Genomic DNA, 16,475 nt, shown 5'->3' on the forward strand with positions numbered 1-16,475 from the left:
GGGAGAACTTTGAACTTTAAACTTGGTTTACACTTCACACTAAATACAAACACAATAATCGAATTATGTCACCGACAAAACCAATTTAAAGATTTTAACTGTTCAGGCATTAAGCAGCTGAAGTTAGCCTAAACTAATGGCCACGTCTCACTTTGGCCTTAACAGCCTTAGAAGTCTGGTTATGTGCCAAATCATCTGTAGAGCCGTGAACCAGATCCGAGCACTGAACTGAGGGCTTGTTCTCAGGACAAACTAATGCTGTGGAATGTGATAAAATGGTGCAAATAGTACAGTAGGTCTTATTCTGAACTCGATAATCGCAAAGCACGCTAAAAAGTAAAAAAAAAAAACTAAAAAAGAAAACATTAAATCACATAAAAAGCACCGTCACAAGATAATCTATTAATCTTGCTTTAGAAAGAAATAAAGTGGCGTACCTGACATCATTCCCACCGTGCGCAAACGATCCGAAACAGGCGGTGAGGATTTGCAGGAAGTGGAAGAGCAGGAAGACTTGTGACTTGTCCTTCTCCTCCTTGTCCTCGTCGACACAGTCCTCCAGCACCGCTTCAGCAGGGGCCCGGGGCTCCCTTTTATCGGCTGCCAACTTCACATCCACGTCACCTTCCTCCGCTTCGATCTCAGCCTCCGCGACCGCGTTACAGTAGCTGGAATAGCTGTCATAGCGCAATCGCTTCTTCGAATAGAAGACCGTGTCACCCACTAGCTTCTCGCTGTCCTCTGGAGGAGGGGCGCTGGACTCCGACCGCATCAGGGGCTGCACCGGCATGCCGCAGATGGCTGCTGTGTAACAGGTATAGCTGTTATTACGGCGGAGGTGACGGTAGCTGTTGTCGGGACGCGAGCCGCTGCGCTCGTCTTCCAGGCGGCCCAGGTGGATCTTGTGTAGGAGGTCCTTGTAGAGACCAGAATCCTTGTGAACGGTGTGATAGACCTGGCCGTCGCTTCGCATGTGTCCGTCAAAGCTGAAGCCCCCGTTGGACACAGGTGACTTGAGGCAGCCGTTGGTCATGGAGTTAGTGCGACCTGATAGAAAATAAATTAATTAAAGAAACGTATGAGGTCAGCTCAAATGGTACATGCTCTGATGGTTTTGTTTTTAATGGGTACTTTGGCGTACCATAAACCCTGCCGTTGGGCAGGACGGTGCCTCCATTAGCCAGGCTGTTCAGCTCTCCTGTGGACTCCTCTGTCAGGGGCAGGACAGCATCATTGCTGCTTTTTGCACCTGGAAGCTCTTTAAACACGGGGGCTTCCTCTTCTTCCTCTGGGATTTTATCCAAACTTTCGTCAGAAATGCGGGAAAGAGCATGCTCTTTCTTCAGTCGACCTGTTTTGGGGAAAAAAAAAAAAAAAAAAAAAAAGCATTAAATCGAAAGTCATATTAGATATAAACAATAGGGATGCATGATATATCAGTATAATTTTGGTTATTAGCAAGTATTTTATTTCATCATGTTTTTTTTTATCATACCAGTTCATATTGGATATTTCATTGTGCATTATCTCATATCCAGTATTTCTGACATTTTTTTACATTTGCAGTAATCTAATGACCTCAAAGCTGTATTAATAAAATGTAGCAATACTTCTAAATCTAATCTTTAGCTAATTAAATATAAAATTGTCATACTGGAAAGTATGTTATCATTAAATGTATTAAATTCTATTAAATTATTTTTGATACAACAAAGTAATGCGCTTTAAAAAGTAATGACTGGTTTCAGTTTTTAATATTTAATTTTAAAAGTTCAATAGTTAGGGGTCCCTTGGGCAAGATTTTAAAGCTCAAGGCTGATATTTCTAATATTGTTAAGTATTACCATTTAAATAACTGTTTTCTATTTAAATATATTATAAAATGTACTCATGTAATGCAGAGCTGCATTTTCTCCATTACCCCATTCTTCAGCATCACATTACCATACAGATATCATTCTAGTATGATGATTTGATGCTTAAGAAACCTTTCTTATATTTTATCATTTTATTGAAAACAGTGGTGCTGCCTAACACAGTTTTTTAATGGAAAATGTAATTCTATTTTTAGGGTTATTTCATGAGCAGAAACTTGTAAAAACAACAATATTAATGTGATATTAAAATCTTTTTGTAACACTATAAATGTCTTTATAGTCATTTGTAATCAACTTAATGAATCCTCGCTAAATAAAAGTATTTATCTCTTTCTACAAGAAAAAAAAAAAACACACTACTCCAAACATGAAATGGTAGTGCAATTTTGAATAAAATAATATATTCACTTATATTAGCATCGGCCAAAATCTTCATATCAGTGCATCCCTAATCAACAAACATTATTTGCCGAGCAGATGAGGGGAAGTAGGCAAGCTTTGTGAAACTGGTGAAAAGCTGAAAATTAAAAGCAGCATTAACAAGATTACAGTGAGAGTAATATAATCAAGCAAACGTAATCACTAATAAACATGGATAATCCATGCGTGAAAAACTGTGATATCAGTACGATTACAACTGGCTTTTTTTAAATCGAGCAGTGATAATGAATAACAACAAGCACTTTAAATTAGTCCCTCACATTTATAATTCTAGTTTCAGCTTTGCTAACAGAACTGACCCTTCTCAATTGCCTAAAAGCAAAATAAATAAATAAATCTGATTCCTACAACTACAACATCTCCCGTGGGAAGCCGCACTATGAAACAGACCCTTGATCTGAACACAAATTTAATAAAGCGTGCAACAATTTAAAGCGCTGATCCGTGAGTGTAAGCAGTGCTTTAACATTTTATTTCATTAGTGATTCATTTCATTAAGACACTTCTCTCTCAATCAAAACATGTGGGCAACCAATCTTGCACTGAGAAAGGTGCATTGACTGCACAAGGTCTGTGTGACTCATCTAAAATAAAAAAAATAAATAAATGAAAAAAACGTGATGTTCTCAAATAAACAGCTTCAGTTTATTTGCTTTTCATTTGTCTCAGCGTCAGTCGAACGCAACATGGGCCCATAAGCCAGAGCCAGCGAATGATAGTCTTTACGTTACAGAGGGCCCCAGCAGAGCAGAGCAGCAGATGTTAGGCAAATCCTTCCCCTCCTGAGCTGGTGAAGATGCCTCATGCTGAGTCACATCTTTGATTTTTTCCAAAGCTAGATTAGAAATAACATCTAACTTAATGGCCAGATGTCAAGTGCAAAAACAACATGGATCACACAATTTCTGCAAAATGTATTTAGCAATCATTACTGTCCTCAGATAATCGATAGCTAATTGGAAACAGTAAATCTGAGGAAAAAAAAAACGCTATACAGAGATCTAACGGAGACATCAAAAACGCCTGAAGTCACAAGTCTGCGGGAGGGAAAAGGACAGTACGTACTTGCTATTTTCCTTCTCATCCAGGGGCAAACAAAAATCCAGACCAGACCGGCACATACCAGAGCACCAGCCAAGGTAATGAGGGCAATAGCCCAGACGGGGAGCATCTCCAAGCCCAGTACTGCAAAATAAAGAAAGAGCGTGACATGGCCACACGCATTAAATACACTTTACCGTGAGATTTAAAAACAATTCACTGAAATGAAAGAACAGGTATTTTAGGTGGAAACTATCTTAAACAATGTTGTAAACATAGCCTATTCAGTGAAACTTGTTCAGTGGCAACAAACAAATTCGTGTCTGATTAAGGACATCTCTTGTCTGAATGTGTTATCAATTCAAAATAGTCTTACAGGGAGCTCCAGTGTACATGATGGAGAATGTGTTGATTCCGATGGTTGACGCATAGAAGAGGGGCAAAGCACGGAGACCATTAGGAACAGGGTCATCCTGTAATATACAGAACACAGAAGGAGCTTAAAACTGTATCGTATGTCTCGCACATGTCAGATCCAATGTAACATTTACTTTTGTTTACCCATTAAAGTCTGTTATTCTTTAGTAAATGTAGAAGCAATATTTTGCAGTGTTATTTTGTTTTATTGCATTTTATTTTATTATAAGAATTATAATATTTATTAATATTTTAAATATATTTTAAATATTTTATTTGTAATTTGTATTTAAAATATTTTTTATTCTAGTGTAATTTTAATCCAATAGTTGCTAAGGGAACAGTTCTAATTTCCTTTTATCTGTAACAACACTGATTTAAATACTCTTAAAGGGACAGTTAACCATGATTATCATCTTTTTTGAATGAGATTATCATCTCATTCAAACCCTGTTTTAATTGTGGAACACAAAGAGATATTAGGCAGAATGTTCAAGCTGCTTTTTTTCCACAAAGTGAAAGCTGGGTTAAGCGCCGAAATGACAAAAAGGTGTCTATTTTAGAGCTCTGCAGACAGAAATCATTCGATGTAACACACGTAACAAAACGCATGTAAATATTTCTTTAATACACATGCAATACACAGTACACACACTTATATCTTGTAAACACAAACTTTTATTTTGGATTAATTTCTGTATATTCAAGCACAAAGCAATCATATGGCTTCAGGCGACATAAAATGTAGCGTTTTTCGTTACCGTGTTATGACTTTGTTATTGTTTAACATTACTGTATATTTTGCCTTTTACTTGTATTATGCAAAAAACAGCTGTTGGACATTCTGCCAAGCATCTCCTACTGTTATTCACTGAAGGCAGAACACAGCTTTGACGGAGTAAAAGATGAATCTGTTGCTTTAAACCACAGTCAGTGCTTACGTGGCCACAGGTAAGAATGCATTTTGCTGTTCCTAACTCTTTAAGGCTTAAATATTCAAGTGTTTACAGAAGTAGAGTCTACACCAGGCACACATTTATAAGATGAATAGCTGTCAACTGTACAGCAGTTGCTGTGCCATCACAGATGAGCTATTGTCATGCAATATAAACAGCCAGAGGCACAGTTATGGAAATAGCTGAATGCATGTTAAATAAATATACTGGGAACATGTGAGGTCTTATAAAGGACTGGCCGTGATGGACTGGCGTACTAAAGGACAGGGTGAATGTCTCTTGAATGTTTATATAGGATGTCTAAATCAAAACGCACTTTCATCGATATTTTTTTTCCTCACATTTTGATGTCAAAATCTGTTGAAGCGAGATCATTGAAGTAAGGTGATGAAAGACAGGTGTAATAGTCAACCCATGACTCACCTTGTTAAGAATGAAATATCTGATGATGAAGAAAAGCAGACCAGACATGAGACCAGACAGCAGAGGGGAGATGAACCATGAGGCAACTGCATCAAATAAAAAGCAATTACTAAATCAATAGCGTGCCAATATAATGACGCATAATGCTGCTAGAGGCATAAAGGCCAACGTTAAATAAATTACACATCTCTGTTACAAGTTGATCGACAACAAAAATGAGATAATGTCACTCGAGAGAAGCAATACATAAACATACACTACAAATTCAAATGCTTGGGGTTGGAAGGTTTTTTTTCTTTTGCTCACCAAGACTGCATTTATTTGATTAAACATACAGTAAAAACAAATTTTTGGGTAATATTTTTCACATTTAAAGTAATCAAGTTCTGTCTGAATGCATTTCAAAATGTAATTAAAATGTATTATCAGTGTTGACGGTTAACAGTTTTGATAATTTTTTCAGGATTTTTTGATGAATATATCGCCCAAAAGAGCAGTATAGTTAATTTTTTTTAAAAAAAGGCTTTTGCAACATACATGCGTTGCTATGACCTTTGATCCATTTAATGAATCCTTGCTGAATAAAATAATTTGTTTCTTTCTTACTGCTGCCAAACGTTTGAAAAGTAGCGCAACATTAAATAGGACACAGGACATTAAAAATGAATTAGACAACAGGAACATTCAGTAAAAGGCTGACCTTTAGCTTCAGAGCGTTTAAAAAAAAAAAAACTTTTTTCAATTTTCTGGTGTGCAAATAACTACCACAATAAAATAAATAATGAATTGCATAATGGATTTTTTTCTTACCAATTTTGACTAACTGCATCCACTGCACTCCTTTTGTGCCAATAGCAACCATAGAGAAGCCAATAGTAGATCCCACAATGCAATGAGTTCCAGAAATGGGCAACTTCAGAAAAGAGGCAATGAGCTGCCAAACCGCAGACCCTGAAAGAGACAGGAATATGAGTGGGAGGTGGAGCAATAAAAAAAAAAGAAAGAATTTCAGCCATATGTTCTCTTCCCTTCTGTCTTCAATACAGACTCTAGATGGGATACTATAAAAATACTACAATGTAGCCTAGCAATATAAAAAACCACAACAACAACTGCATAATGTTTTTTTTTCAGAATTTTTACTCTAAAAGTTAACATTTTAACTTCAGCTAACAGACTCTAAGATGACTCGCTCTAAAACAAATGATCACGACTCCCAGAATCTGGGAACCTACAGAGAATAAACAAATGCCTCGCTAAGCTTCTCCATCATTAGTCTTCAAAATGAAACACTGAGGTTTCAACTTTAAATGAGCCGTTACTTACCGACCATGGCGCTGACCTCTCCCGCCATCAGTATCGGCACCGTCTCGTTGTATAAACTGACATCTATAATTCCCTTCCGAATGGTTTCCCCGACCTTGGCACCGAGGAGCATGGATCCAAGGGTCTCAAATATGGAAGCCAGGATGCAGGCCTGCCGTAGTGTCACCACCCCTGACCCGACCGCCGTGCCAAACGAGTTTGCAACGTCATTTGCCCCCACTGAAAATGCCAGGATGAAGGCTATAATGAAGCCCAGCACGACCATCCACAAGTACGATTCCAAATCCATCTTGGCTTTTGTTCACGCAAAGCTTCCAAATGAATCCCAAGCAAGCAACTACAAAGAACTGGAGTAAGGTGCTGTACTATGAAGGAAATTCTCCTTCGCCCGTTTTTTTTTTTCTCCCAACTTTCCCCAGGCTAAAAGAGTTCTTGGGGGAGAGGCACACTGCTAACTAAGCCGTTTAACCTCAGTCTGTAGAGTGCTGAGCAGTGTAGGCAGGAGAGAGCATTCCATTGTTTGGCCCTCTAAGTGTCCTGTCCACAAAGACGCCTTCAGCTGTCAAAACAAGAGGGACAAGGACATCATTAGACAGTATTCGAGCCTTTCTTATAGATTGCATAATGTAGTCTATAAGACCATAGGAAGTGGAAAGGTTGGAAAGGCTGGTGTTGATGACAACAAGAAACGTTAAAGCTGAAAAAATAAAACAATTAAAAAGCAGGATTGGGAAGCTAGAAACTGAAATGGTCAATACAAACAGGTGCTTATCCTTCTGAAAATCCTGTGTTTTTTTTTTCTAGTAATAAACATTAAAAATAAAAGTGAAAAAGAAAATCAACATTAAAAAAAAATTAAGAAGCAGGAGTAACAGGGTTGAAAAATATATACTGTAGTTTGTACTGATTTTCCATAATTTAAGAGAAAAAAAAAAAAAAAAAAAAAAAAAGGTCAAAAATGTGGTGTTTGGTCTTTAGAAAACAGTTATTCTAAACCTGAAGAACTCAACTTTTAAGACACACCCTAAAGCAGCTTAAAACACTGCTTCTGTGCTTTGGCCTAATAAAAACAACAACAAATGAATTCACAAAATTAGAAAAACAACCAAACAAATTGCAAAAGGGTTGAAGACTAGCCACTCAGGAAAATAACATTTTCTAGCTAGAAAATAAAAGTTGGTTAGTATTTATTAAAAAAATATGTGTTTAATATTTTCCCCTGCACAATAAATTAAGTAACAGGGCTGAAGTTTGAATATGAAAAACCCGACACCTGGACAAATGACCAAAAGTCCAAATAAAACTGTAGTAGAAGAATGTTACATTGTTTGGAAAAGAGGGGAAAATCATGTGGTAACAGGATTAATAAATCACAAATTTGTTTGACTACAATGAAATGAATATTTCAACAGATTATGGGAAGATTATGACGTTACTGTATAAAATTATTGATAGTCTCAGAAAAGCAAACAACTTTCAGACAGGAGGTGGGATATAGACGTTTGTTTGTATGTTACAACTGAAACAGTATGAAAAGCTATATTTAATTCAAGTGCACAATTTGATTAAAAAAAAAAAAAAAAAAAAAGGTTTGAAATAAAACATCAAAATAGCATTACACAAAATAGACAAAAAAAAACGTGCACTTACATGAACTGGCCACCTTACACTATGACACCAAGGGCACAACGCCACCAACCCCAATGCACATCCATAACAGAATGTAACAGCGCAGTGAGGACCACAAAACAATCACTCCCGCTCCACACCTCCTCTCGGCTTCTTGGCTTGATTTCAGGTTCGAGTCTCCCACTGAGCCGAAGCGGCACAGCGAGTCGTGCTCCAGCTGCACTGTGCAATGCTGCAGAGTCGCAGCCCCTAATACCCGCTTACAGCCTCCTTGCTTCCTGCTTTCCCCACTCTAAGAATCTTAGTGGGTCAAATTCACTGGAAAACGGCAGGTCTGTAAATGGGCCACTATGTGCTCGGGTGAAATCTGATCAGTCCTGTTTATCGGAACGACTGATCCCACACCACGGGGGGACAGTACGGTATTTAGAGCATCAGTCAACAGCTGACGACTGAATGGACTTTAAAGCATTACAAAGACACAGTATACGACAGTATAGTGACGTCAAAACCATCACCTGTAAAATTACACAGCCTCCTCACCGCACGGCCAAACCTGCAATGCAGAGGGTGGAAATCACTGCTCGGCGATACAAAAGTCAACTCGGAGGGGGGGACAACGGCACATTCTTCTACTTCGCTAAGCCTGTTGTTTAAAGGGAATTAAATGTAAACAGTGGGAAAGCCAGACTAATACATGCTCAAGGTACTGATTGTGTGCGAGAGTCACGTGAATGTCAATACCTCATGTATCAAACATCACATGGTTGTTGACTCTGTCACAAAGGATAGTCTGTAGCGTAGTCAGAGCTATGTTTTAAGTCACCTTTGGTTTAAAAAGACAGAAAGGAGGGCATAACGTCTGAAGCTGTCCTTATTTTTGCAATTCAATTGGGTGCGCAAATCGCATACTTCACCTATAAATAAAAATAACCTGAGATGTACCTGTGTAAAGAGAGTGACAAGTACAACATACAGCCCCAGGAGAGCTCAACCAGCCCTACTAGCACAGGCTGTACTCTCCAACAATGATGCATGCAATTACATTAAAAATCACAATTGCATCCCAGCTGGAGGGGTGCCTATATATGGAATTGATACAGAGTACACATACATTATATACTTTTGGTGTTAAGAATATAAATAGCTTTTTTTTAGCAACGATGCAATAAAATAATCAAAAACGACAAGAGTCAAATGTCAGTAAAGATTACTATTGTTATTAATCATTTGTATTTGAAATAAATGTTCTTTTAACATTTATTAAATAATCCTAAAAGAAAATTCATATTATCACAAATGAATTAAATTTAAATAGAAAACAATATACTGAAATACGCAATAATCTTATATTATCATCATTTTGCTCTCATTTTTGTTGAATCAATGCAGCCTTCGTGGACATAAGAAATGTATTTCAAAAACCATTAAACCAAAAAAAAAAATAACTAACTCCAAACTTTTGATCTTTAGTGTATACGTTTTACAACACGCAGAGAAACACATCGTCTCTCAAGGAGAGGTTAGAACATCCAAGCAATGCCTGTTGGTTTTTCAGGAAATAAAGCACTTTTGAGATGGTTTTTAAAAGGTCTGCATTTGAGAACTAATAATGGTTACGACACATTTTGGGAAAAATGATACAAAGCCAAAATACAGCTAGAGCCATGTGACATCAGGACAGGGGCGATAAGCTGAGACAATTTGGATGAAATTAGACGCTTCTGCTGCTCTCGGAAATTCGAGGTCTATTGGTTTTTGGCCCTTCAGCTCTTTAGCAATCTGTGTAACAGCTTCAGCGATTCATTTGCTGACAGCTCTTGTCAAAGCCCATTTTTCATACTATCATTGAACTGATTTCTGGTAGAAGAAAACAATCACCTTATCCAAAGAGATTGCACTGATATCAACAATAACCTGCATTATCGTTTCGTTTTGACCTTGTTTTGAATATGAGAAAGTGACCCAGTTTGGAACAAAAAAAAATTAAATGAAATCACAGCTACATTTCAATACATACTTAAAAACAACTTAAGCGTGAGTAAATGATGTGGGCATGAATTTATATTTTTAGGTGAACCGTCCCTTTAAGGCCCATCAACAGCAGCAGCATAAAACATAGGATGCTTTTCATACACTGTAGGGTGTAAAAACTCTAGTAAACCCTCTAGGCTCAAATGTTCATTATACATTTAATAGCGTTACGTGGGAGTAAAAAGATTTCCATAAAATTCAAGTTAAGACACTATGGGATATTCAACACTATAAACCCCAAAGGCACAAAACAAGCACTGGGAGAAGAATATCATCATAATACAAACTAATCTGAATAATAAAAGCATTCAGTTGTTACTATCGACGCTAAACACAGGAAGAGAGATGTGTGGGGTCCTTTTATGCATCATAATATTATTTTTTCTGGCAAGTTTGTACAAAGCATGCCCCTTGACAATGACATGTCCTGTCCGATAGATGAGTTACATACAGAACCTGTTGCATTCGACACGACACAAGAAGAAAAGAGAGAGTGCAGTAAAATGCATCTGTAATGACTGCAGCACTCTAAACTCTAATCAAGTGTACTCACCTTCGGGCTATGCAGTGCTCAGTTTTCCCTCTTTTTTGTAAAGTGGGCTCGGAAAATAATTGGAAAAATGGGAGATGGATAGATTAAACGTGAGGGATTGTGAATGAAATGATGGGAAAATGCCCAGCTGACGCGCTGACTTATGACAGCGAGAAAGGAGCTATGAGACGGGTGAATGGATTCGGACAAAGAAAAGATCACAACGTTCTGTAAAATGTAGTATAAGGAATTGCCAGATGAAAGTCAGACATGTTGCAGGACAACAGCAGCTCGATTCTCATTGAAAAACCTGTCACTGCAGTCTAGACTGCTTCTTAAAGTGAGGCAGCAGCATCACGGGCCAGCAAGCCAATCAGACGCGCCTTCAACGGGAGCGGAGGATCTGATTGGCTAATGCGGCATGGGAAGAAGGAGTGACGGGGGAAAACAAGCCAATCAGAGTGGGGAGAAAAGAGGAGGGGTGGGTGAATCATTTCTAACAGTCAGGAAAAGGCATGCAGTCACACCAAGGACATTCAGTGAATACACTGACTGCTGGCTCCATTATATCTGCATTATGTCTTTCTAAAGGAATGTAGCATCAAATAAACAAACAGAACCAAACGGAAGAGGAACATTAAAAATAAAAACACTACTGAATTATCTCTCCTCAAAGCATAGGAGAAACAGGCAAACAAAATATTGTAAAATATGTCAATATTATGGGATATAAAAACTCCTGTGGCACAACAGATGTAACGAAGTCAAGGGTATGGGTGTAATTTGTATGGCGAAAACAATGCTATTACGTACATATTTCAAATAATATTTATATATTTATTTATTAAGAGCAAAACAAACAAACTGGGTGCCTGCAGTGGCTGTTGTGCTATAAAGGAATGACTGAAGAATGAATGCGTCTCATCGTAATCTCGTCCACAGTGAACAATAAAATCGCATCTGGTTTCATAATCTTATTATGTAGTGCCCCTCAACCAATGAATTTGCATTATTTTTGCATGACTTTTCACACTTGGATTATTGGATAAGAATTTATCACAAAAAAAAAAAAAAAAAAAAAGTATTTATCTGCTTTTCCGACTTGACTTAATTGTACTTTTTTGTCAACATTTTCACTGGGTCCAAACATTTTTTAAATATTTATATAGTTTAAGTATCTAATTTTAAAATCAAAGTTTAAAATCAGAATTCTTAATCGGTTCTTTATAAATAAAATGTGCAAAAATAGCTATAAACTCAAACACCCTTACAGATTTGTTTGTATTTATTAAAAAAGGTTTAAACGCTGTTTTAATTAAATGTACATGCGACCGTAGAAAAGCCCTTAAAGTGATAGATAACCCAAAACATTTCATTCTGCCATTAATTACTTGCCCTCATGTCGATCCAAAAGACTTGGATCAAACAAATTATGATATTTTAGCAATTTTTACTTTTTGTGTGCAAAGAAAACTAAAATAATGACTTAATAACAAATCCCCTACCCAGGGTTAACATCTTCCACCATTAAAGGGAAGAGTACCACAACATATGTGCATGCTTTGCCCTGCACGTAAACAAGGCGTCGATGGCATGTTGTCTACGCAGGGTCAGAAAGCTCTCGGATTTCACCAAAAATATCCTCATTTGTATCCCAAAGACGAACAAAGATCTTGTGGGTTTGGAAAGACATGAATGGTGAGTAAATCATTTTAGAATTTCCACTTGTGTAAACTATCCATTTTTAGACACTAATGGTATAAGTTTAAACAGACTTTAAACATCAGTTCTAATACGTTAAAGAGCCCTAACCAGAAAAAAACACCAGAAGATGCCCAGGATTCCTGATCTGCTGTATGAAAAAGCCATAGTCTTGCTGCAGAGAGGCATAAGGACTGCAGATGTGGCCAAAGCAATAAACTATGATGTCGGTAATGTAAGATGCATTAGACAGTGCTACAGGAAGACTGGGAGGACGGCTGATCATCTACATGCATGCCTGTCCCCAAAAATGTCCTGGAAGAGTACAGTAACATCTCATAGCAAGAACTGGCATATCTAGCTCATGACGATGCTGCTGTCCGTACAAAATACTCCCTGGCATTTCTTTTATATTGACAATTTGTTCAGAAGCTAATTTGTACATTTCTGTTCGTCTAATGTCTGTCAGACCAGTTCAGTTTATGCATCGGCTGATGAACTTATGTTAAACAATTTGCTGTGAATGTGATGTTTCTTTTTCAAGACTGCCGTGCATGAATAAGCCTTTACTTTACCGAAGCCTTCTCTGCCCCCCCCCTTTCGTGTTTGTTTTCCAGTCTCTCTTTTTCTTGCAGCGTTTGGAACAATCAGTGCTTTCAGGATGATGATATCATTATCATGTGCCCCCTCCTTCACAGCCCACCTCTCGTGCTCTGAACACTCAGACGAAAACAAAAGCCAGAGAACATGAAGAGCAACTGACCCTCTCCGGCACATCACAGACTGCTCCACGCCACTGACACTTGAGGGATGTCTGCAGCCCAGAGCTGATCCACTCGCCCTCCGGTCGTCCTTAAAATAGCCGAACCTCCAGTAACAATCATTCATCCACTGCCGAGACAGTAGCTATAGGTGATAGCTGCAGTTATAGGAACACTCTCTCCAACATGCGTCGTCAGAAGGGGATGACAGGCTGTCAGACATTGTCATAAGCAATTCTGGGACTCGTCGCTCTCACATCTACACGGTCCTGACTCACAGACTAACCGCAACACCGGCAGCACATTGCGCAGTGTTTCAGAACGCAACCCTTTTATCAACTTTTCCTGTGGCACCAAGCTACTCAAAACAATGTTGTGTGGTCTTGGGCATCATGGGAGATAATATATGGGTGATCTGCAAATAGAAATCCGTAAACAAGCTAATGACACGCGCAGAATGCAATAAAACAACTCATCTCTTTCTCTATCTCTTCCTTTGTTGATCTGAAGAAAGGCTTAAAAAACCACAGAATAATAGCCAGTGTGTTTGCAATGTTTACAGTGTCCATTGTGTAAGATCACGTGAAATTACAAATGACTGGCCAGTTTCTTTTGTCAATATTGATGCATTTATTTTGTAATTGACTGATACTGATATATATATATATATATATATATATATATATATATATATATATATATATATATATATATATATATATATATATATATATATTTTTCCATCTTATATTGGCCTAAATAATACATTAAAAAAAACAATCAGGAAATAAAATAAAAACTAAAATCAGTCATCGCCGATGCTAAAAGCAACTTGTGTACACCCTGTAAAATCGGGAATTATTAAATATATTATTTGTGATATCTGATAACAGTTAAACAGTGTTTAAATAGATTATACAGAGTGTTTAAATATTAACTTGGAGATTTAAATGGCCAAGTTAATGTAAATAAAAACAAAAAAACAAACATGAAATTAATGTGTGCTGCCACTGAACATCCATTAAACAATACCAATACAAATGTAATAAAAAATCTTAAATAGCAGCCTTTTATAACTGCCATGACTCCAAATATAAAAATATATTTCATACATTTGATTTTGTTTAGTTTTTTCTTTTTAATGCATTTCGATGCAATAAAAAATCCTGACAACTTAACTGTATCAATCTTGAAACATTTAAAATAATAAAATAACTGAATATAATAAAATAAAAACAATAAAATATATAAATAAATAATATTTCAATAAAAATTACTATGTTTAATTAATAAGATGAGGTGGCCAGTTATTTCTGTAAAATAAATAATGAAATGGCATACAATACATTTTAACACTCCTGAATTTAAAAGAAAATTCTGCTAACACTTCAGAATGGGGAACACTTGTTCACAATTTTCTGGGGGGAAAAGTCAAAGTTAACTCCTAATTTGCTAATTAATAGTTAGAAAGGTAGTTGTTAAGTGTAGGTATTGGGTAGGATTAGGGATGTAGAATAAAGTCACGCAAAATAAGGCATTTACATGTACTTATTTACTAATAAATGGCTAAAATTCTAGTAATATGCATGCTAATAAGCAACTTTAGAGAATTCTAAAACTAATCCGAATATCACAAATCAAATCGTACAACGTTTCACCACCCTGATGTTCGTTTGCTCAAAATCAACAATGATGCTCCACTATGTTACAACCCCACGCAGACACTGATGGTTTCGGATGTCTGCCAATAGCTGCTTTTGCGCTGATAGCAGGGTGCTCACTTCCTAAGCTGACCCTAGGGTGCTGGAAATAGTCATGACACATGAGGCCGTTCAGAGAAAAGAGCAACCAGCTGTCCATGCACATATTCTATCATCAACTGTAATACATACAAAACACCCTCACAGGAATACGAACAGGAACAAAATGCACACAGACACCCTCTTGAGTGCGCACCACTTCTCCTCGAGTGCCAAGCAGTAATTTGATATTTTTAGATGGGCACTCTGCTGTCTGTGTGGTGCTGGCACGAGTAATAAGTGCTGGTTGGTGGATGGTTTATGGAAAATATTATTTTAGAGGTTCCCATTCATGTTTCCCAGCTTGAACGCTTTGGAAAGCTTAGGTGTTACGCTGTTAAATGTCATGCAACCACGCAGCTAGCAGTGTGATAAATGTCCAAATTAAGACCTGCGGTTGGTTAGTAAAGGCCAATGAAAAGGCCTTGTGCCACTAATATACCTACTAATTTGTCATTAAAGACCCCATGAAATGGCTTTGATAAGTGCGGTTTCCTTCCTGTGCCGGTGTATTATGATTTAACACCATGTCAGCAACAGTGGCTATATTCATGGCAAGAGGAAACATTTAAATTTCACAATTCAGATGTACGTAATCATTTTAAAACAACCATATAACAATTTTGCTTGAAAAAACTGTTCAGAATTTGTAATACTTATGTGTGTATAATTTTATTGTAAATTTTTACTTAAACCTCTGTATTCCGTAAAAAAAAAAAAAAAAAAAGCCTATAATAAATGGAGACTAATATCTAAAGGTTTTTGACCTTGATAAGCTGTTAATGTCAGCAAATAAATATTATACGGGTCTTTTTACTACAGAGACAAATTCTAGTTGCTTATTAGCATGCCAATTATTAACATATTGGCTATTTATTCTGCATGACCACATTCTATGCCCCTAATTAAGGATCGATATAGATTTTTTTTTAGAACTCATACCAAGTATCTGCATGTTGCACAACAACCAATATGTATTTACAGTCACCTGGAGGTGATCGAGAACAGCTTTACTTGACTCACACTTGCCTGAGGCACTCTGCAATGATGACCCTCCTCGAGCAATTCTCAAAACACCCACAAGACTTCTGTGAATCAGATATTGCAAAACCGATACCCTTTCCCAAACCGAATTGAAAATACTATCTTAAATTGTCCCTCAAATCTAACAGGCGCACGGACCAAAAACTCCAGAACTTACATTTTCAATTCATAGGGTCTTTAACTTAAAACACGAAATGATGTTTATCTGTTTATTAGTTTGTTCCTTCAGATGTGAGCTTTATTTTTCGAACACTCTTGCTTGTACCCCGATGGATGGAATAGTTCTCTTTCGAAAACATCTGTAAGTCTCCCGGTCATTTTGGTGATATTTTGACACATTTGCCGAAATTACGTTCCAGCGGCTCAGTGACAGTGTGCCAGCAGAAACATCTAGCGCACCAGAGGCAGCCCTAGGCTACTGCCGACCTGTCTTTGAACATTACCCTAACATGCCAAGAGAAATGAGAACTCCAGTCACGATAGCTTTGATTAGA

At 37.3% G+C, this 16,475-nt stretch overlaps 1 protein-coding gene across 5 annotated transcripts in view; it reads right to left on the reverse strand.

Moving 5' to 3' along the window:
- Positions 1 to 16,475, reverse strand: part of slc20a2 (solute carrier family 20 member 2) — a 33,689-nt gene that overhangs the window by 11,064 nt on the left and 6,150 nt on the right. For 3 of the 5 annotated variants that reach the window (XM_043247241.1, XM_043247238.1, XM_043247237.1), the window contains exons 2-8: positions 6,482 to 7,040; positions 5,966 to 6,106; positions 5,156 to 5,241; positions 3,736 to 3,832; positions 3,384 to 3,503; positions 1,142 to 1,351; positions 438 to 1,047 (exon numbers count right to left, since the gene is read on the reverse strand). In XM_043247241.1, coding sequence (XP_043103176.1) covers positions 438 to 1,047; positions 1,142 to 1,351; positions 3,384 to 3,503; positions 3,736 to 3,832; positions 5,156 to 5,241; positions 5,966 to 6,106; positions 6,482 to 6,770 — 1,553 coding nt within the window. In that variant the 5' untranslated portion in view covers positions 6,771 to 7,040. Of the gene's footprint in view, positions 1 to 437; positions 1,048 to 1,141; positions 1,352 to 3,383; positions 3,504 to 3,735; positions 3,833 to 5,155; positions 5,242 to 5,965; positions 6,107 to 6,481; positions 7,041 to 8,131; positions 8,350 to 10,697; positions 10,957 to 16,475 lie in introns of those variants that run through there. The other 2 variants (XM_043247240.1, XM_043247239.1) reach the window with 2 other exon arrangements.

This window comes from Puntigrus tetrazona, chromosome 8 (assembly GCF_018831695.1).
Source record: "Puntigrus tetrazona isolate hp1 chromosome 8, ASM1883169v1, whole genome shotgun sequence".
In the NCBI taxonomy this organism is placed as follows: Eukaryota; Metazoa; Chordata; class Actinopteri; order Cypriniformes; family Cyprinidae; genus Puntigrus; species Puntigrus tetrazona.